Source organism: Panicum virgatum, chromosome 4K (genome assembly GCF_016808335.1).
Source record: "Panicum virgatum strain AP13 chromosome 4K, P.virgatum_v5, whole genome shotgun sequence".
In the NCBI taxonomy this organism is placed as follows: domain Eukaryota; kingdom Viridiplantae; phylum Streptophyta; class Magnoliopsida; order Poales; family Poaceae; genus Panicum; species Panicum virgatum.
The window spans coordinates 45,596,223-45,616,620 of NC_053139.1; the positions used below are offsets into that span (position 1 = coordinate 45,596,223).

General features: G+C 44.8%; 2 protein-coding genes and 1 pseudogene across 5 annotated transcripts; 1 reads left to right on the forward strand and 2 right to left on the reverse strand.

Annotated features, from left to right (window-relative positions):
* Window positions 1-5,245: 5,245 nt before the first annotated feature.
* On the forward strand, window positions 5,246-9,776 carry LOC120704364 (choline monooxygenase, chloroplastic). Of its 2 annotated transcripts, XM_039988719.1 has the most exons (10): window positions 5,246-5,629; window positions 6,143-6,188; window positions 6,723-6,858; window positions 7,422-7,496; window positions 7,578-7,784; window positions 7,883-7,978; window positions 8,299-8,417; window positions 8,499-8,592; window positions 8,926-8,976; window positions 9,460-9,755. In XM_039988719.1, the coding sequence occupies exons 1-10, from the start codon at window positions 5,365-5,367 to the stop codon at window positions 9,595-9,597; spliced, it is 1,227 nt and encodes a 408-aa protein (XP_039844653.1). In that variant the 5' UTR covers window positions 5,246-5,364; the 3' UTR covers window positions 9,598-9,755. The 2 variants fall into 2 exon arrangements, 1 of the variants encoding a protein (XP_039844653.1); XR_005687538.1 differs by having other exon boundaries at window positions 5,252-5,629; window positions 8,499-8,976; window positions 9,460-9,776.
* A 546-nt stretch (window positions 9,777-10,322) lies between these two features.
* LOC120704363 lies at window positions 10,323-14,265 on the reverse strand (annotated as a pseudogene).
* Window positions 14,266-14,380: 115 nt separating this feature from the next.
* On the reverse strand, window positions 14,381-18,939 carry LOC120704362 (disease resistance protein RPM1-like). 3 transcript variants are annotated; one of them, XM_039988716.1, is made up of 4 exons: window positions 18,773-18,939; window positions 18,232-18,364; window positions 15,253-18,073; window positions 14,381-15,052 (listed from the first exon to the last, which is right to left on the reverse strand). In XM_039988716.1, exons 3-4 carry the CDS (start codon window positions 17,996-17,998, stop codon window positions 14,958-14,960), a joined length of 2,841 nt encoding a protein of 946 aa, XP_039844650.1. In that variant the 5' UTR covers window positions 17,999-18,073; window positions 18,232-18,364; window positions 18,773-18,939; the 3' UTR covers window positions 14,381-14,957. The 3 variants fall into 3 exon arrangements, with proteins under 3 accessions (XP_039844650.1, XP_039844652.1, XP_039844651.1); XM_039988718.1 differs by lacking the exon at window positions 18,773-18,939 and adding an exon at window positions 18,447-18,745; XM_039988717.1 differs by lacking the exon at window positions 18,232-18,364.
* Window positions 18,940-20,398: the final 1,459 nt, after the last annotated feature.

Genomic DNA, 20,398 nt, shown 5'->3' on the forward strand with positions numbered 1-20,398 from the left:
CCTGCATAATTTGGTGGGTTTCAGACCTCGTTTGATCATCCGATCATCGATTTCTCAAATCGAAAATCGAGCAGCTTTTCTCGGGCAGATTTTTCCTTATCACCGGTTGAACCGGCGTTTGCCAATGATGAACCGGTGATGAGGGTTTTCTCAGTGTGACAGGGGTTCTTGCGTGTGCACCGGTTGAATTCTTGAACTTTCGCTTTTCACTGCGTCGGATCAACCGGTGCTAATGTTTTTGCATACACCGGTGCATTGAGCTTCTGGCTTTTGATCGTCGGATCAACCGGTGCTTCTTCTGTCGTTTTGAGGCCTCTCTGGACAACTGCACCGGCGATGGAGATTGATTTTGTCGGTTTAACCGGTGTTCGTTGAGTCATTTTGAGGTCTCTCTGGACAACTGCACCGGCGTTGGGGTTGGATTTTGTCGATTTAACTGGTGAGTTGTTTTTCTCGTGCTGACTGTTAAGTCTCACCGGATGAACCGACGTGTACAAGTTTATACACGTCGGATCAACCGGTGATACATACTATGTTCTTCTGTGCTGCTAGCTCTATCTCACCGGTTGAACCGACATTAACAAATGTATTCTCGTCGGATCAACCGGTGATATATATTGTGCTTCCGCGTGAATTTTTGAGTTTTAAATTTGCTCTCATTCACCCCTCTGGTCGCATTCTTGGTCCTTCACCAGCCAGATAAAAAACTTGCACTTGGCTGGCGCACGGCCTTTCCGTAAAAACTTGGCTCCCTCGACCGGATGCTGCCCAATAAACAAGACCGAATAGGCAGATGAAGTGGAGAAATCTTATCGGAGGTCCATTTCCAACATATCTGGTCAGGCTGGTTCTCTACAAGCTGGACCTCTTGGAGCCGATCCCAAACAAGTAAATATTCAATTAAGACTTGAACAGTAAAGGCCCCAGATATATCGGAGATCCACTCATTGCGCTGCAGAGCTTGGGCCCCCGTTCTGAACTTTCTAATACGAGCGCCCACTGCATTGACAAGGCATGGGGCAAGGTCGACCATAGATTTGCCGTGCAACCACCTGTCCGACCAGAAAAGGGCCTTGCAGCCGTCGCCGATCTCGACATAAATAGACGCCTGGAACATTTGTTCAACGACACTCTCAGCTTCGTCCGGTAAATGGACCCAGGACCGTTGATCATCAGTACGTTTGAGCCACAGCCACCTCATACGAAGGGCAAAACCAAACCGCTGCAAGTCAGGGATGCCTAGCCCTCCAAGCTCAGGCGGCCTGCATACCCGCGGCCAAGCAAGCAGGCAGTGACCATTTTTGGGCTTATCAGCACCCGACCAAAGGAAACCTTTCCTGAGCTTGTCGATGCTTTTGATCACCCAAGGAGAGGGGTTGACCGCCAGAGCCGTGTGAGTTGGAATGGCTGAGAGAGTGCTTTTAATCAGAACAGCACGACCAGCCTTGTTTAGCAATCCGGCTTTCCAAGCTGGAAGGCGATTCGCGACTTTGTCCACCAGTGGTTGCAGCTCGTTCTTAGTCAACTTTCTCAGCCCGAGCGAGATACCAAGGTACCGAATTGGAAAAGGGTCGATTTTTGCCGGGAAGTCCATCAGCAGGGCGACCGTTGCCTCAAGGTCACATTGGATCGGAGAGATTAAGCATTTTGACATGTTAGTCTTGAGACCTGAGGCTCCAGCAAAGATGTCCAGGATGGAGGCTAGTAGCAGCAGATCCAATTTGACCGGAGAGACGAAAGCGACCACGTCATCAGCATACAAGTATGCTCTTTCCTTGATCCTGGGATGGAGCTCTTTGAAAAGGTGCAACTCATCAGCACGTTTCAACAGGGCATTTAAGACCTCCATAACCAGGACAAAGAGCAGTGGGGAAAGAGGATCTCCCTGACGCAGACCCCTAGAATGGAAAATTCTTCTGCTGAGTGATCCATTCATAATTATCTTAGTGCTTGTCGAGGAGAGTAAGAGAGCGATCCAATCAATCCATCTCCTAGAGAATCCAAGATGCTGTAGCAGTCCTAGGAGAAAGCACCAGTTCACCGTATCGAAGGCCTTCGCAATGTCCACCTTGATGAGAGCACTGGGCGTCCTTGTCTGATGTGGCAGTTAATTGTACCGCCTTGTAGTTCTCGTGTATAAGCCTTGACTGGATGAAGGCACTCTGGTTGTGTGCAACAAGGGTCTGCATATGTGGGGCGAGGCGCCGTGCTAAGACTTTAGTGAACAACTTGGCAAAGCTGTGAATTAAGCTAATAGGCCTGTAGTCACCGATAGAAGAGGGATCCTGCTTCTTTCGTAAAAGAACCATGAACGCTTGATTGACTAGGTAGAAGCTGCGACCGTCAAGCGACCAGATTGCATGGAAAGCTCTAAGGATATCAGCCTTGATAATTGGCCAGGCCGATTTATAGAAAAGCCCAGTAAAACCATCCGGCCCTGGCGCTTTATCGATCGGCAAATCAGATATGGCCTGCCAAATCTCCTCCTCAGTGAAACAATAATCCAAATGAGCATCATGCAAGGTGTGAAGGTTGAGCTCTTCCAAATTAACATGACAGACTTGGACCCCTCTTGTGCCAAAAATGTCATTGAAGTGATTAAAGAAAGCCGAGGTCAAAGCTTCCTCAGTTTCCAACACTGCATCGTCCGTGTGAAGCTTGCCAATGTGGTTTTTCCTGCTCCTGTGACACTCTTGGAGATGGAAAAACCTGATGTTGGCGTCTCCTTCAGCAAGGAAAGTAATACGAGCATGTTGTCGTATCATAGTGCGTTGCAAGGATGCAAGGCCTAGGGAGCAAAGCTTAGCTTTCCTGCGCAGGGTGAGTTCATCTGGCGACAAAGTCCTGAAGTCTTGAGCGGCATCCAGCCTGAGGACAATCTCCTTGGCGATTGCCAACTGCAAAAAAATGGCTCCCACCTTTTTTGCACTCCAACTCTTGAGAGCCTTAGCAGTGTTACGCATTTTGAAGTCCAAAGTTCTGAACGCGTCGACGTCAGTGTCCAAGCGCGACCAGGGTGGGGCAGCATTCCAGGCCTCATCCACCACCTGAAGATATCCCTCACATCTTGCCCATTAATTCTCAAAACGGAAGCGTTTGAAATGGGGCAACGAGCAATCAGTTTTGAGCAAAAGAGGAGCGTGATCAGAACATTCAGAAGACAGGGCAGAGAGCTCATGGTCTGGGTGGTCAAGCATCCACCCCTCAGAGACCAAGACCCGATCCAGTCTAGCAAGAGTCGGGGCGGCACGCTCATTCGACCAGGTAAAACGACGTCCCTTGAGTTGCAGATCATGTAACTCAGCATCACTTATGAAACGTCTGAAAGCATTCATCATGCGTCTATTAAGCCTGTCGTTGTTCTTGTCCGCCGCCTGGTATATAAGGTTGAAATCACCCCAAATGAGCCAATCACCCGGACAGGCAGCACGCACATTCCGCAACTCCTCCAGGAAAAGGAGTTTCGCCTGATCCGATTGAGGGCCATAGACACAAGTGCACCACCAGCTTTCATTTGATTGCAATAAATTAACCTGGGCGGTCAGGCTAAAAGAGCGAATGGATGGGTTAGTAACCGACCAAATATCACGCCTCCAGGCGAGGAGGATGCCACCCAATTAATTTGAATTGTTGTTCGGTTAATTTCTTAATTAGTCAGAGCGGACTGGTTAATTGCTTCGCGTTCGTCTCATCATCGGTTAGTGGTGCTAGGAGCGCGACGCTAACCATGGTACTGTTTGGAGAAATAGTAATTTTGAAGGTTAAAATTTAATTTATGAAAATAACTCTTAAATAAAATAGTCTTTGAGGTGTTTAAATCAAAGGACTATTTGACTCCTAAAACACTTTTGCAAGCATTGGGCTAGCACTTTTCAAGAGAGATCGAGAGAATCCGTAGGCTTCACACGAAATAATAGTTTCGAATAACATCCACCTTTGGTGGGATAGTTTTTTCGAGGTGGGCTATTTGAAATTGGGCTAAAAAAATAACCCATGGATCCAAATAGGACCAATGTTGGATGGTGGTCACTCAGCATAGTAGGTCAATCCGTCGTCCGATCTACCCGTCGTCTTACGCTCTCGCTTTCTCGTCTCTCGTTTTCGTACAGCGTTGACGTTGTCAGTGGTAGGGTGTAAATAGATGTGTATTTTCAGTCTGAGAATTGGAGATGCACCTAAGAATCACCTATTTAAGCTGTCCGCACTAGGTCCTTTAAGCGATCTGGTACGCCATCGTCCCGTATCGATTTGGCATTTTTTACCTCGTAGCGTGTACTGGAAAGGGGAACGGTAAAATATCGTAGGCAAGGGCATCCACAATTCCTAGCGCGGTCTAGGACGTTCGCCATCGGCGACGTGGCGCGGGGCCCGGCGCCCGCTACAACCACCTAGAGGGCGCCCCGCCCCCACCTCCTCTCTCTCTCCGCCGCCAACACCTCCTCTGCTGCCGCCACACCGGAGCCCGACGCCGCCACCTGCGCCCGCGCGGGGCTTCTGCTGGGGCCATGGCCGCTGGCCGGGAAAGAGAGCGGGCGGTCGGCGGCGTGCGTGGCGAAGGGAGAGCTCAATCCGCACGCTGACCGCCGCGCGCACCCGCCACTCGCGTGGGGACCCTCTGCCGCGCTGGATGGAGTTGGCGCCACGCTGAATCGAAGCCGCTCCGCTCGCGCCGGAGGAGCCGCCGCCGTCGTGAGAGAGAGAGAGAGATAGGAGGGAGAAAGGAAGGAGGGAGCCAGGCCCCGCTGCCGCCGCTCCGTGGTGGATCTCGCCGGCGAGCTCCAGAGGCCGCTCTGGGCCGCAGCTCACTGCCGGGCCGCTCGCCCGCCGCCGGCGAGAGAGGAAGGGGGCGCCGACGGGGGAGGAAAGGAGCCCCATCGAGCAAGGGGGAGGGGGGAGAGAGAATGTGAGGGAGGGCCTACTGCTGGTATATAGTAGGAGCATAGAGGATGACGGGTGCAGATAAATTGAGTTTAGATGAGAGAATCTCGATGACCAGATAGAAATATTTTTGTAAAGAATAAATTTAAAGTACAACAAGTGCGGACAGCCTTACACCTCTGTGTATTCGGGCGCCGGAGACGAAGATGAGGAGCAGTCACTGAAGTGCGGACCCATGACCCATCGTATAGCTGAGCCCTTTCTGGGCCCAGCGGACCAACCAGAGCCGCGGTCCACGTTGGACCGTTGGGCCCATACTTGCCCAAGTTATACTATATAATGGATCTGCAGCCCAAAGCAGGAATGGGCCGGCCTAACCGTTTGTTTGTTTCTTCCACGCCATCCGAGCAACCAGCGTAGAGCGCACTCCCCGAGACCCCCACCCCCGCTTCACCTGTCGTATTCGTCTGCCGGCCGGCGACCGCGATGGCGACCGCGCGATCGCTCGCCGCGCTCCCCTCCGCCGGAGCCACGCGCCCCGGGTCTCGACTCGCGGGCCGCGCCCGGCCGCCCCGCGTCGCCGCTGCTCGTGCCGCGGCCGAGAGCGACCTCGCGCGGAGGCTCGTGGCGGAGTTCGACCCGGCGGTCCCGCTGGAGGCCGCGGTCACGCCGCCGAGCGGGTGGTACACCGACGCGGACCTCCTGCGGCTCGAGCTCGACCGCGTCTTCCTCCGCGGGTGGCAGGCTGTTGGTACGCCCGCCCGATTAATTTTTCCCAGTCCCGATTTGGTTTTGAGCTGCGGTCCACGATCCATTTTCCACCAAACATGCATCGTAGTGATTTGTGATGCTTGGTAGGCGTGTTAACGATCCATTTTCATCAGTGGATGCGAGTGGGAGAGCGGGAGTTACTGTTCAATCGTTGGCAGAGTATGGGCAGGGTCGTCGGCTCCGTTTTCAGGCTCTCTCGGGTCTTGGCCATGTCCGTTCAAACTGTTTACAACTGAACAGCGTGTTGATGCGGAGGGATTGTCAGGACTAATCTTGCACTCGAGCCTTGTGCTTCCATTACTTCATCTTCGGATCTTCCTTGTATAGGACAGCAACGGCCGAGTATATTTGGTTTTGGGAGTCACCATAGGTTTCTAACTTTCTATGAAGATTGTTATTACATCTATATGTTTTCACGTACTTCCGTTTTTGTTAGCATCCATAATTCCTCTCTGAACGCCTACACGGTGCCACCTTTCAAATTTTACTGCAGGTCACATATGGCAAGTGAAGAACCCCCATGATTTCTTCACAGGAAGGTGCTCACAACTTGTTTGCATGCTTCTGTGGTCTGAATCAGAAGGATTCTCTCTGCACCCTTCTGTTTTGTTTTATTTGAGGATACATAAAGTTTTTGATTTAGCCAGGGTTCCAAACTGAAAGTTAACAATCGTGATTGCCAGGTTTTTCTTTCTTTTTGGTTGGAGATGATGTCTAGTGATCAAAAAGTGGAGTTTTTTTTTAAAGATGTAAACTTGGAATCAATCTGTATCTCACTTGATTTTGGGTGGTTCTATGCATATGAATTGATGACAGCATCTGCTACATGTTAGTTTTGTTAGCACTTTTCGTAGCTCAGTACGTGGCTGTTGACATAGTCTGGGGCATTCATATGGTTACGATTTTAGAGCTTATTTTGTGATCATAAAGGCCAATGGGATTTTTAATAATCTAGATAGAACACACATGAAAGTTTTGTGGTCTTTCTATAACACATTATCTCAAATTTCTTATACATGATACATATGTTGGAGACTGGTAACCTTCAATCATCTAACATGATGAAGCAACAGACTGGGAAATGTAGAATTCGTCATATGCCGGGATGCAAATGGGAACCTTAATGCTTTTCACAATGTGTGCCGACATCACGCCTCACTCCTTGCTTGTGGAAGTGGTCAGAAAACTTGCTTCCAGTGCCCTTATCATGTGAGTTCCTTAACATAAGCCTTTTAGAGATGGTACATCCTTATAGTGCTGATCTTATATCATAATGCTTTCTTTGTTTTTCTAGAAAGACATATGGTATAGATGATTGATTTCATCAGGTTTTGAGACAAGAAATGTAGAAGAAAACTTGGGATGAAGTAGTGTGATATTAACTGAAGGACCTTTAGAACGCTAATTGTTGATGGTAAAATCTGAGCAATTCGGCTATCAACGCTAATATCAGAGGGGAAAAGACTTCCATAAACGAAATATGGATTCGAACCTTGATTTCTATGACTGAAACTGAGGACTGAACTCCCATCTTTTTGCTAGTTATGTGGATACTTAAAGTACAATCCGGAGTGATCAAACAATGAAACACAATTGACATTGAGTTCATACTTCATGTAGTGTTTTACATGAACTGGGTAGGGGTAAAGCCTCTGCTTTCTACCGGGGGGGGGGGGGGGGGGGGGGCAGATGTGCTGCTGTAGAAATTGTATTATTATTTGCCTAGTTGTTTCGATCAATATGTTTGAGATGGTAGGGATGCTGTATTGTAGGGATGGACTTATGGATTGGACGGTACCCTCCTGAAGGCTACAAGAATATCAGGAATCAAGAATTTCAATAAGAATGTAAATATATTCCAAACTCTTTCTTCAGCCTATACGCTTGTCAGCTCAATGACTGCAGCTTATGCTTCTGTTTGGAAACAGGATTTCGGTCTTGTACCAGTTAAGGTGGCTACATGGGGACCTTTTGTATTGGCCAGATTTGATGACGAGTCCACTGAAGGTGATGCTGGTGATGTGGTTGGAGATGAATGGCTGGGTAGTGCTTCAAAGCTGTTGAGTACAAATGGCATCGACACTTCACTGCCTCATATTTGCAGGCGAGAATATATTATCAACTGTAATTGGAAGGTCCATTGTTTATAAACTGTCATGGCTGCCAAGTTATTCATATGTCAAAGCAATGCAGGGAATTTCTCTTGAACATATTATGTGTATTTCTTATGCAGGTCTTTTGTGACAATTATCTAGATGGTGGATATCACGTCCCATATGCACATGGGGCTCTTGCATCTGGTCTCCAGCTTCAGTCCTATGAAACACTTGTATTGTCCATAAACCTCCTTTCCTTCTGCAAACATTTCTTTGATAAAATTCTGTTTAGGTATTAGTCACTTTGGTGCGAATTTAAGGCTCTCAACTTGGCCAAAATATTTGTACAATTAGTTTGAATACTACATTTACTTTGTTGGGATGTGTTTTGTTGAAGGTACCAGTTTCAATTTGTTTTTGTTCTCTTTTCTATCTCAATCATATCATACTAATGCTATTGCAGTACAGTACTGGTTTGTTTTTTGCTTACAGCTTGAGTTGTTGTTCTCTTTTAAGAGGAATAGTTAATTACCGTGTATTCATCTCTTAACAGACATATGAAAGAGTTAGTGTTCAAAGATGTGAAAGTGCACCATCAGAATCAGATGACCTCGAACGCTTAGGGACAAAAGCTCTCTATGCCTTTGTTTATCCAAACTTTATGATCAACAGGTGATCATCCCAGAAATCCTGCAATTCTACCCTTTCCACTTTGCGTTATGCACGGGGGAGGTGAATAACTTCTATTTTCAGGTATGGTCCATGGATGGACACTAATCTAGCTGTCCCACTGGGTTCAACCAAGTGTAAGGTGATATTTGATTATTATCTCGACATGTCTCTGCTGGTACAGTCCATTTCTCTAGCTCATGTGCCAATTTCTGTTCTTTTACGCATCTCCGGTGGCGTGCCAGTGAGTAGTTTGAATTGCCAACTTGAGATTTTTTTTTTGTTACATAAGATGGTTTCATCTTGCTCATTTCTTTTGCAGCACAACATTTTTTTTGACGTGTGGTATCTTGATGGTATACTTTCCACCTGCATAATTAATGATCATTTGCATTCACTACAGTTTAAAATGGACCTTTTTCTATTGTATTTTTGGAGTGCTGAGGTTTACCTAGGGTATATCGTGCATACTGTGAGCTCCTTCACTTGACCTTCCATATTGAATGCACAGGATGACCAGAACTTTATCGAGAGAAGCCTAAGAGACAGTGAGCAAGTACAGGTACACCAAGATAGCACTAATGTTTGGTTGTGACTTGTGAGGTAGTATGACAGAGTTTACATTCAAGTACATGGTCCCAGTAAAAAACAGGCTAACAACATTTACCTTGACTGAGTAGTTACTAGATGAATTTCCTGCTTTTCTTATGAAACCATGCTAGTTGCATTAGCAGCGGAACAACGTTCTGTCTCAATTCTTTCCTTGCTACTACTGTGCTGTGAATTTTCCCTGAATGATGCACAGTGCTAAACATGGCATGAAACTCCTGATTCCATGAGACATTATAAATTGCTATATCGCTGTAATTGGATGAACAAACACAAACATAATCTCAGTTTCTCGCAGACTTGCAGCATCATGAGCGAGTAGTCTAGTTCATAGTCCATGTGTATATTAGTCTATTAGAACATCTTTTACACTGGATATTCACCAGGTGTAGGCATTTCAATCCTGTTGCTTGATAGTCGCACCTCTTACCTGCAGATGGAGGACATTGCACTCTGTGAGGGGGTTCAGCGGGGCTTGGAGTCACCTGCTTACAGCATTGGAAGATACGCTCCCTCTGTGGAGATGGCCATGCACCACTTCCACTGCCTCCTGCATTCTAACCTTAGCAGCTAGCGATTCTCATGTGCGTATCTCACAACACCTGTACAGAACAAAGTGCCATTGTCTTCATGACGTGGCATTTACACTGCTTTTGATTGCAATCTTGTGATGTGAAACGGATGGCACCTCCTCAATTGAACAAAACCATGTTTGCTGGCTATTCTCAATAATTTTCTGTCAAATTGCTTCCATTGAAAACAATCGTCAACTGCCTAAGATGCTTTCTGAAACTTCTCTCTTCTTTTAAAGAATTTTGCGATGATCTCTAGGAGTGCCAATGGGTGACCCTTAGGGGCACCTCCAACCCTCTTTAGTTCAAAATATTGTACTAGTTTTCTAAAATGGAATATTATTTTGGAGAAGTAGTACAAAAATTTGAACTAAAGAGGATTGGAGGTGCCCCTAAGGGTCATTCATTGACACCCCTAATGATCTCGATTCTCGACAACTTTACAACATTAGCATCAGGATGTGGTAAATGGCAAGTGCAGGACTTTATACTATACAACTTGTACAAGTTAACTTCGTTACCCAAAATGTAATGAAATTCGAGGCTCGACCCGTCACCCGTATGGGGGAAAAAAACTTGTACAAGTTAACATGTTCAGTATAATAAGATGAAAATTATGCTTAACACCATCAGATACTGCTTGCTGAAATGTGTATGCAGGGCTGCAGGCTGATATATGTGACCACTGAAATGGTCCACTTGTCCCATGATTCATATGCTGTTGACATTTTACAGAAAATACACATTTTAAATTTAACCTAAAAACACATGCTTCATCCTTCATACATACAGATGTTAATTTCCGCTTCAATAATTCTTCTATTGACAGTGGCATATCATTTCAGAAGCATCTGTCAAAATCCTTATATAAGGTATAAAGCAGAAGAGATTCACTCATCTAGTGTCCTGGTACCTAGATGAACTGCATTATTATTCACTCACCGAATGCCTTGCCTACAAAAGGAACCACGTATTTCTTGCTGACAGGCCCTGCCAGATGAGCCTCATTCTGCAGGGGCGTACTTCGCACCAGTGCCATACTTATTGGCAAGGTATTCCAAAGAAATAAAGTTATTGGCTGCAATATTAACAAACCTGCTTTTATTACAGTTTTCAAATAATAGAAGCATTGTGATAAATAAGAGAGGAAGATGAAACCAAATATTTAGAGCAATTCCGATAATAAGCTCTGCGAATAGATTCCTTTTTTATACTGTCTTATATGGTTTACTTTGAACCTTTGAGATCAATATCTGTCTTGACAACTGTATTAGTTGTTTCGTGTAATTCACATACTAAGAATATTACCTTCTTGAGAATCAGAAGAGCCAAAATTACGGATGTCAGGTATGTGTTGAACAATGTGATGGTCACTTCCTAGTAGCCTTTCTATGAATTCATTTGACATATCTGTCAGAAACATCTGGTCGAGTGTCCTAATGTACTTGATGCCTTCTGGTACAGCTTTAAGGTTCCTTAAACCAGTAAGTTCCAAACTATGTAGACTCATCAATGTTCCATCCTCTATCTCAATCAGATTCAGATGTTCCATGTCAACTAACTGCAAAGATCTGAGCTTGGGGAACCATCCTGCACAAAATGTTAGCTGTTCCCCATCATATGCTCCAGTGAGACACAGGTTAACTAAATTTAACATGTGAGATAAGGAGCTAATAGGATCCTCCTTCAGACCAGACCAGTCCATTTTTAACTGCATTAATTTCACAAACTTAGAAAATAGTGATGGGACCACGCCTCCATCTAACTTTCCTGACAACCAGAGGAGCTTCAGATTTGGCAATGGCCTTAGCATTTTCAATTTAGAATCTCATCCATATCAGATGCGAAAAGCAGCAGTCTGCTCAGGTTAGGCATGTTAGTCAGGGAGTTCCATAATTCATCAATGTAGCTTTGCTGCACTTTCATTATACCCAAACCTCTCATCAGTGTCAAGTTGCCCAGCTGTGAAACTAAATATTTGTTGGCTGAAACAGTGTATAAAGCTTGCAGATTCTTTAGATGACAAATGTTACCAAGAAATTTGATGGAACCGAAGCAATTCAGTGATCTTTGTTGAACATCATGGACTACGAACACATGTAGATGCCGCAAATTAGTTAGCATAGAAATTTCCAGTGGCAACTCCTCAACGTAGCTGAATCTGAGATCCAAAACTTGAAGGTTAACAAGTTTGCTGAATGATGCTGGTATCTTCTTCACTTTTGTATGTGAAAAATCTGGATAACGCAAGTTATACAATTCTGCCACCACGCATGGTACTTGCTCAATACTGGCAAATCTAAGGCATAGGACCCTCAGCAGTCTGCAACTTGATGAAATATCATATATCCAAGAAGATGGTATGTCAGTGTCAAACAAAATAAAGGAGCGGAGCCGTGAACTTGCCAAAGAATTTAAGGACTTGGCACATCTTTGGATGCTTAAGCGGCGAGCTTCATCTACAACTTGGGTTGTACCAGCGTTGCCATAGGCAATACCAAATTTCTCCCTTTTAGCAATTATTAAAGTTACCTCCCGCACAAGATCATGCATTACAAATGTTCTAGCCCTTCCAGATGCATTCCTTTCTGTGACCTGAAGAAGAGAGCGTTGAGTGAGCTCCATGAGGTAACACTCGGCAACTTCCTCCATCGTTGTTCCATCTCCTCTCTCCTCCACGAGACCTTCTGCGATCCATAGCTTGGAAATCAATTTCCTTTTTATCTTGTAATCTTCAGGATAGAGGCTGCAGTGCAAAAAGCAGCTCCTTAAATAGCTTGGGAGATTATTCAAGCTCAAATTCAGGGCACTAGAAATCCAATTGAGCTCTGGATTGTTTTCTATGTGCCAGCTAAGTTGATTGTAGAAAAATTTCCACACCTGCTCCTCTAATTCACGGTATGATAGAATACTTCCAATGGTTACAATGGCCAGGGGCAGTCCTTGACACTTGGTGACAATTTTGTTTGCCCACGGCATAAGGTTCTCAGGACATTTGTTATCTTCTGATGCATGAAATGCCTTTTCACAGAATAGCTCCCAAGATTCAGCATATTTCAGTGTTTTCAGTTCAATAACATAGCTGTCAGCAGCCAAAGAACACACATCTTTTTGCCGGGTTGTTATTAGCACTCTACTTCCACAGTTGTTTCTGACAAATGCATAGTTCAAAAATAACCAAGCATCCTTATCCCAAACATCGTCCAAGACAATAATATACCTTTTGTCCCGTAAATAGCTTTGTATTACCTCTAGTAATTTCATGCGATTCATGGTCATTAAACCACTTGCCATGCTTGATCTCTGGTCTATTAGCTGATTTATGATTTCTCTAAGTAGTTCTTCAGCTTGGTAAGTCTGAGATAGAGTAACCCATGCGTGACAATCAAATGTTCTTCTAATCTTTATTCTTGTAGACGCTGCTTGTGATTGTAGTTTTACCTAAACCTCCCATACCAAATATAGCAATTGGAGTTCGGTCTTGTTTCTCCTCAAGAAGCCATTGTGTCAATCTTGTGATCTCGTCGATATTCCCCACTATCTCAGAGTTATCAGTCAGGTAAGCGAAATCCGACATGGAGAACTGATTGTGTTGCTGCAACTTGTTACCTTTGTCGAGTTCACCTACCGAGATGCCATACCGATTCCTCATTTCCGTTAACCTCTGAATTCGAGCTTCTACTTGACTGATCTGGCTAGGGAACTTCTGCCATGCTGCGATGTTCTTAATCTGATGGAACTTTCTCTTGAAGAAGCTGCTTGTATCTGAGTTTTGCGCAGTAAGGTAAGCATACTCATCAATGATGTCTTCCACCTCATGGGCGACATCTCTAACTTGGTCCAACCAGGCATCAAATGCCTTGTCACCATCTTTGTGTATACTAACCTGGTCAATAAAGGCCTTCAGAATAGAGAGCTCGCCCTCGATTTGTTTCATGCCGTGCTCAAAATCTGTCAAAATCGGTGCTACCTCGGCCGCTTCTCTGCCGATCCTCTCTAGTACACCTTCTCCCAGGGAAAGAGCAACTTTTCTGAGAACCACAAAAAGGGCATCTGCCATTTTTGTTCCACTCTCTCAAAAAACCATCACTTCGGCAGAATCAGATGCATATATTCCTGAGCAGCATTCACTCGCAGCTTACACTTTATGATAACTGGAGAGAGAAAAATGAACGGCAAGATAGTAAAAAAAACACAATAATGTTACACAAATCGAAGAAGATGTGAGATAATCGAGTAGAAAAGAGGTAGCTGTGTGATTAGCAAGCAGGAGTTTTAAAGCATGAACGAGGCATCAGGCATGGTTATTGAGATCAATTTCACCCCGAGAGAAAGAGGTATGATTCCTCATCCCTATAACTCCGGTATTTCCGAAACTAACCCATGTGCCCATAGGTCGTTCGACGGATCGATCATACAGCGGCGTGCAAGAAAAATGCGCCGCCCTCTTTCTCCTACGGATTAATAGCAGCAGCGCGAACGGAGAATGCCAGAGAGGAGGAGGAGCAAGACAGCGTGCCTACCTTGGGGAGCAGAGGACGGGAAGAGCTAGACGAAGCAGAAGCCGACGAGAAGCAGCACCGAAGGCGGTCGCCATTGAAGAATCGCGCCATCGAAGGCCAATGCCATGCCTCCCCAACTCCGAGCCTTGGAGTCCGCAAGGCCAGAACGCCCATATCTCTGATGCAAGCCCAGCTTATAGTAGTATACACGAGGCGGCGTCCTCAGGTCAAATGGCGTGGAATAAACGCATGGGCGGTTCCAATTAAAAATTGCAAGATCAAATTGAGAATTGGTTTGATCTTTGACCTTGGTCGCCGGCTTCAAGCTAAATGGTCAAAATATTGAGAAGTATTACAGGACACGCACCCGACCTCAAACCAAAGTAACTTCCTACCCACCATGATCTTCCTTCAACATTTTTCATGATTTCCCCAACAGCAGAGGAGGCCAGGGAGGACTCTGAATCCGAGCCCAGGCCAAGTTAATTGGTGAAGTAGGAAAATTTACAGTACATAACAGATAACTTGTACAAGTTGACGTATTTAGCGATAGTAGGGGGGGCATAAATTATGCTTCAACACTGTCAGGCACTGCCTGCTCATGTCGTATGTTGCCACTTAAATGCTCTACTTGTCCGATGACTCATCTGACGGACATTTTTCACAAATACAGATACTTTAAAAAGACATGCTTCATCATCCATGGCTCCATGCAGATAGACGGTGAATAAGTGAATTCTTCCTCTGTAAATCTTTATTGACAGTGGCTTATCATCCAGTGACACCTAGATGAGCTAATGACTGGCATTGATCCACAAAAATGCACCACATATTTTTTGCAGACAACTTCAATTGCACTGTCAAGAGCCAGATGAGCCACGTTTTGTAGAGGCATAATTAATTGCACCAGGGCCAAACTTCTTGGCAAGGTATGGCAGAAAAATCAAGTTATGCACTGCAATATCAACAAATCATCAATTACTACCATGGCAAATTCTACTGATAAGCTTTGCAAATATTTGCCTTTTAGACGCTAACTTTTATCTTATCTTTTTCAAATTAGAATTTCGGACATATACATATATTTGAATACCTCATTGCAACTAGATTAGCTATTTTATCTAGTAATTCGCATACTAAGAATATGGTCATTACCTGCTTGAGAATCAGAAGAGTCAAAATTATGTATATCAGGTATGTGTTGAACAATGTGATTGTCACTTCCTTGCAATCTTTCTATGAACTCATTTGACATATCTGTCAGAAACATCTGGTGAAGTGTTTTGAGGTACTTGATGCCCACAGGCACGGCCTTTAGATTTCTTAAACCAGCAAGTTCCAAAAGATGTAGATTCATCATTGTTCCATCCTCTATTTCAATCCAATTCAGATGATCCATGTCACCTAATTGCAGAGATTTGAGCTTGGGGAACCATCTGGTACAAAAGCTCAACTGTTCCCCAGCATATGCTCCCAAGAGACACAATTCAACAAGATTTAACATGTGACAGAAGGAGCTTATAGGGTCCTTCCTCAGACCAGACCAGTCTAATTTTAACTGCATTAAGTTCTCAGAAAATATTGATGGGAGCACGCCTCCCTCTAACTTTCCTGCCAGCCAGAAGAACGTCAGATTTGGCAACGGCTTTAGAGTATTCAAGTCGAGAATTTCATTGACATCACATGCAGAAATAAATAGTCTGCTCAGGTTAGGCATCTCTGTCAGGGAGTTCCATAATTCTGCAGCGTAGCTTTGGTGAACTTCCACTATAGCCAAACTTCTCATCAGTGTCAAGTTCCCCAGCTGTGAAACCAACTTTTTATTTGCTGAAATAGTATACAATGCTTGCAGATTCTTTAGGTAACAAATATTACCAGGAAGTTTTGTAGCACTGAGGCAATTCAATGATATTTCTTGAATATCATGGACTGTGAAAACAAACAAATGACGTAAATTGGTTAGCATAGTTATCTCCACTGGCAACTCCTCCACACCGCTGAACCTGAGATCCAAAACTTGCAGGTTTACAAGTTTTCTGAATGATGCCGGTATCTTCTTCAGTTTTGTGTGCGAAAAATCAAGGTAACGCAAATTATACAATTCTGTGACCACACCCGGCACTTCTTCAATATCGGCAAATCTTAGGCATAGGACCCTCAGCAGTCTGAAACGTGACAAAATATCATATATCCAAGAAGATGGTACTCCAGCATCAAACAAAATGAAGGAGCGGAGCCGTGTACTTGCTAAAGAATGTAAGGACTTGGCACCTCTTTGGATGCTTAAGCGGCGAGCTTCATGTGCAACATGGGTTGTACCATCACCATATCCAATACCAAACTTCTCCCTTTTAGCAATGATTGAAGTTACATCTCGCACAAGATCATGCATCAGAAATGTTCTAGGCCTTCCACATGCATTCCTTTCCGTGACCTGGAGAAGAGAACGCTGAGTGAGCTCCCTAAAGTAATACTCAGCAACTTCCTCCATTGTTGTTCCATCTCCTCTCTCTTCCACAAAACCTTCCGCGATCCATAGCCTGGAAATCAGTTTTCTTTTAATTTTGTAATCTTCAGGGTAGAGGCTGCAGTATAGAAAGCAGCTCCTGAGATAGCTTGGAAGATCATTCAAGCTCAAATTCAGAACATTGGAGATCCAGTTGAGTTCTGGATTGTTAGCTAATTGCCAGCTAAGTTGGTTATAGAAAAATTTCCACGCATGCTCCTCTATTTCACGGTATGATAGGATACTTCCAATGGTTACAATGGCCAGTGGCAATCCTTGACACCTGGCAACAATTTTCTTTGCCCAAGATGTTAGATTCTCAGGACATACATTATTTGTTGATAGACGAAATGCCTTTTTACAGAATAGTTCCCAAGATTCAGCATCTCTCAGTGTTCTGAGTTCAATGACATAGCTATCAGCTGCCAAAGAAGACACGTCTTTTCGCCGTGTTGTCATCAGCACTTTACTTCCACAGTTGTTTCTGGCAAATGCATAGTTCAAAAATAACCAAGCATCCTTATCCCATACATCGTCCAAGACGATCATATATTTTTTGTCCTGCAGGTAGCTTTGTATTGCCTCAACTAATCTCACGCGACTCATAGTTACAACACCACTTGCCATGCTTGTTCTTTGATCTATTAACTGATTTATGATTTCTCTGAGTAGCTCTTCGGCTTGGTATGTCTGAGATAGGGTAACCCATGCATAACAATCAAAAGTTCTTCTGATCTTTTGATTCTTGTAGACACTACTTGTGATTGTAGTTTTGCCTAAACCTCCCATACCTAAGATAGCAATTATAGTTCGCTCTTGTTTCTCCTCAAGAAGCCATTGTGTCAATATTGCAATCTCATCGACATTCCCCACTGTCTCAGAGTTATCGGTCAGGTAAGCAGAATCTGACATACGGAGCTGATTGGGTTGCTGCAACTTACTACCCTTGTCATCTTCAACTATTGAGATGCCATACCGATTCCTCATTTCCGCTAGCCTCTGAATTCGAGCTTCAACTTGAGTGATCTGGATTGGTAACTTTTGCCATGACGCGAAGTTCTTGATCTGATGGAACTTTCTCTTGAAGAAGCTGCTTGTATCCACAGCTTGTGCTGTAAGGTAAGCATATTCATCAATGATGTCTTCCACCTCATGGGAAACATCTCTGACTTGGTCCAACCAGGCATCAAATGCCTTGTCACCATCTTTGTGTGCACTGACCTGGGAAATAAAGGCCTGCAAAATTGAAAGCTCGCCCTGGATTTGTTTCATGCTATGCTCAAAATTGGTCAAAATCGATGCTACTTCGACGATCTCCGTGCCAATCCTCTCTAGTGCCCCTTCTCCCAGGAAAAGACCAACTTTTCTGAGAACCACAAACAGGGCATCTGCCATATTTTCGCCAGTGGCTCAATTATCACTTTGCCAGAATCAGATACGTATATTTCTGGGCAGCATGCACATGCAGTTCTGCGATCAATAGGTACATAAATAAATGGCAAGTTATTCAAAATACAATATTTGTTGTGCACAGTAGAAGTAACAATAGATAGAATTAAGAAAATGGATGCGCGTCATTCAAGAAGTGCTTCTCTGTGAATTTGTGAGCTTGATCTTTTTGTGTGCACCTGATATTTGTGAATTGATTGATTGGTTGAGCTTTGTCTAGGCGTCTTGGTCATCGTCTCACCGAGGCTGTGGACTCGGCATTGTATTTCAGACCGGTTTTTCTTTCTATTAATACAACAGTGCCCAATTCTTCTGCGCGTTTGAGAAAAAAAATCATCTCACCGATGCAGGCTTTTCTATGTTTATATATAAGTCCTTTGGAAATCATACTAACCACGTCAATTAAATTGAAGACATGTTTTTTTCTCGCAATTCTTGAATAATAAATGGGCTTATTTTATTTTCCACCGATGGCTTTAGGGCCTCATCTAAAATTCCGCCCACAATTCGTGAGGCACGGCCCTTCTTGGCCCGATCCCCCATAAGGTGTTGGACAAATAATGATGGATCGTAGCAGCAGCGTGCAAGAGAAAAACATAGTCCTAATAAGCTCCTAGTCAACAGCAAAGCGAACGGGGGCGCGAGAATTCCATGGCCGGTAGCGCATCGGAGCAAGAGCAGTGGACAAGAGGGGGGGGGGGGGGGGAGAGGCGTGCCTACCTCGGCGTAGGAGAGCAGAGGATGGGAGGAGCACAGCAAAGACGAATCGAAGGAGACCAACGAAGACATCGGACAGGAAGAAGAAGCAGAGACGGCGGCCGCGAAAGAAAAGTACTGCGCCTCCGCGTGGCACGGATCGGGATTCAGTGACTTGCCTCTGGCAAGTCACGCTGAGACTTGCGCTAGATGGCAAAATAATCACTGTAGTGATGGCACTGTAGCATATACTGTAGCAAAACATTGTAACACGGACGCTGTTTAATACTGTAGCACATATACTGTTCTCGTAGATCTCGCCGTCGATCACAAAAATGGGCTGTTTGCAAAAAGGGATGGTAAGTCGCCGCTACAGTGCTCAGTGACTTGCCTGACTCTCAGTGCACATATACTGTTCAATCCGCGTGGCACATGGCTAGCGGCAAGCAAGCTCCTTCGCTGTGTTTGGGCCACGAAGACCAAAATGGCCCTCTCTCTGGTTGCCAGGCCGTCAAGCCGAGGTTCAGCACCCGTAACACGTCACTTCTATCGAGGGGTCACTTGAGGAATATTTCGTCGTCGACCCAGCATGTACAACGGTCACTTCTATTGAGTTGAGAAACATTTCGTCGTCGACCCTAGTACATAATAAGAGCACGTACAACGGTCACTCCTGTCAAAGGGGTCAGTTGAGGAATATTCATCGTCGACCCTAATACAGAATAAGGGCATATACAACGGTCACTCCTGTCAAGGGGGTCAGTTGAGAAATATTTTATCATCGACCCTAGTAAAGAATAAGAGCATGTACAACTGTGAGCCGGTACTGTCGTCTTGCATCAAATGGAGCAAAATACGTCTTCCGTGAGCCAATTCAATGAAGATCTGATGGAAGTCGACGGCCCCGAGCGACCGTTGTTGGAGCAGAGGCGAGGCGTCGACAGCCACAAGGATTCGATGCGCGGGCGGGAGCGCACGTTTTGACGGCCACAAGGATATGCGAGAGTTTGGCGGCGGCGGCGCAAAACCTGCGGAGGTAGGCGGTGGCGGGCGAAGCAGCTCATTGGGAAGCCTGCAGGGTTGGGGGAAAAGAGGGATGATGGTCGGAACGAGTCGCGGGGAGTGTAAGGAAGCTTCGATTGCGAGGGATTTGAGAGGGGCTCACTGGAGATGACGAATCGAACCAGTGGCCGAAGGCATGGCGCCGCCACTCCTGCTGCCTAACCAGGGGTGTGTAGGTTTGGAAGAAGGGGGCGGTGGAGGCTGACATGCGAACCCGGGTGAGGAGAAGGGGTGAAACACCGGTTGAGGTTCAAAATTCGAAAATAAGATCTTTTCGGGCTCCAAAAATCACGATATTTTTTCAGAAGAAAGATAAAATCACAAAGATTATTTTGCAATAACAAAAACTCAAAAACCTTTTATAGATTGGTCACAGCAAAAAGAACAAAATAGGAGTTTTTGAATATTTCAATAATTTTATGCTTCGGGTCAAATGTAAAAAAATTCTGCAAAAATATTTTAAATTTAACTTTTGAAATCTAGTGTTTGAATAAAATTTTTGGAGGCATAGTTGCATAACAAATTTTTATCTTCCTTCACAAGCATGCATTCAAACAACATAAATTTTCATTTGATATATTGTGTATT

Excerpts from the sequence above, each read along its gene's own strand:
- LOC120704362 (XM_039988717.1), bottom strand. The coding sequence starts at position 17,998 with ATGGCAGATGCCCTGTTTGTGGTTCTCAGAAAAGTTGGTCTTTTCCTG. Across the intron at positions 15,053-15,252 it reads CTCTTCTGATTCTCAAGCAG|TGCATAACTTGATTTTTCTG; the intron begins GTAATGACCATA and ends TTGATATTGCAG.
- LOC120704364 (XM_039988719.1), top strand. The coding sequence starts at position 5,365 with ATGGCGACCGCGCGATCGCTCGCCGCGCTCCCCTCCGCCGGAGCCACG. Across the intron at positions 7,785-7,882 it reads TTATCAACTGTAATTGGAAG|GTCTTTTGTGACAATTATCT; the intron begins GTCCATTGTTTA and ends TTTCTTATGCAG. Across the intron at positions 8,977-9,459 it reads GAGACAGTGAGCAAGTACAG|ATGGAGGACATTGCACTCTG; the intron begins GTACACCAAGAT and ends TCTTACCTGCAG.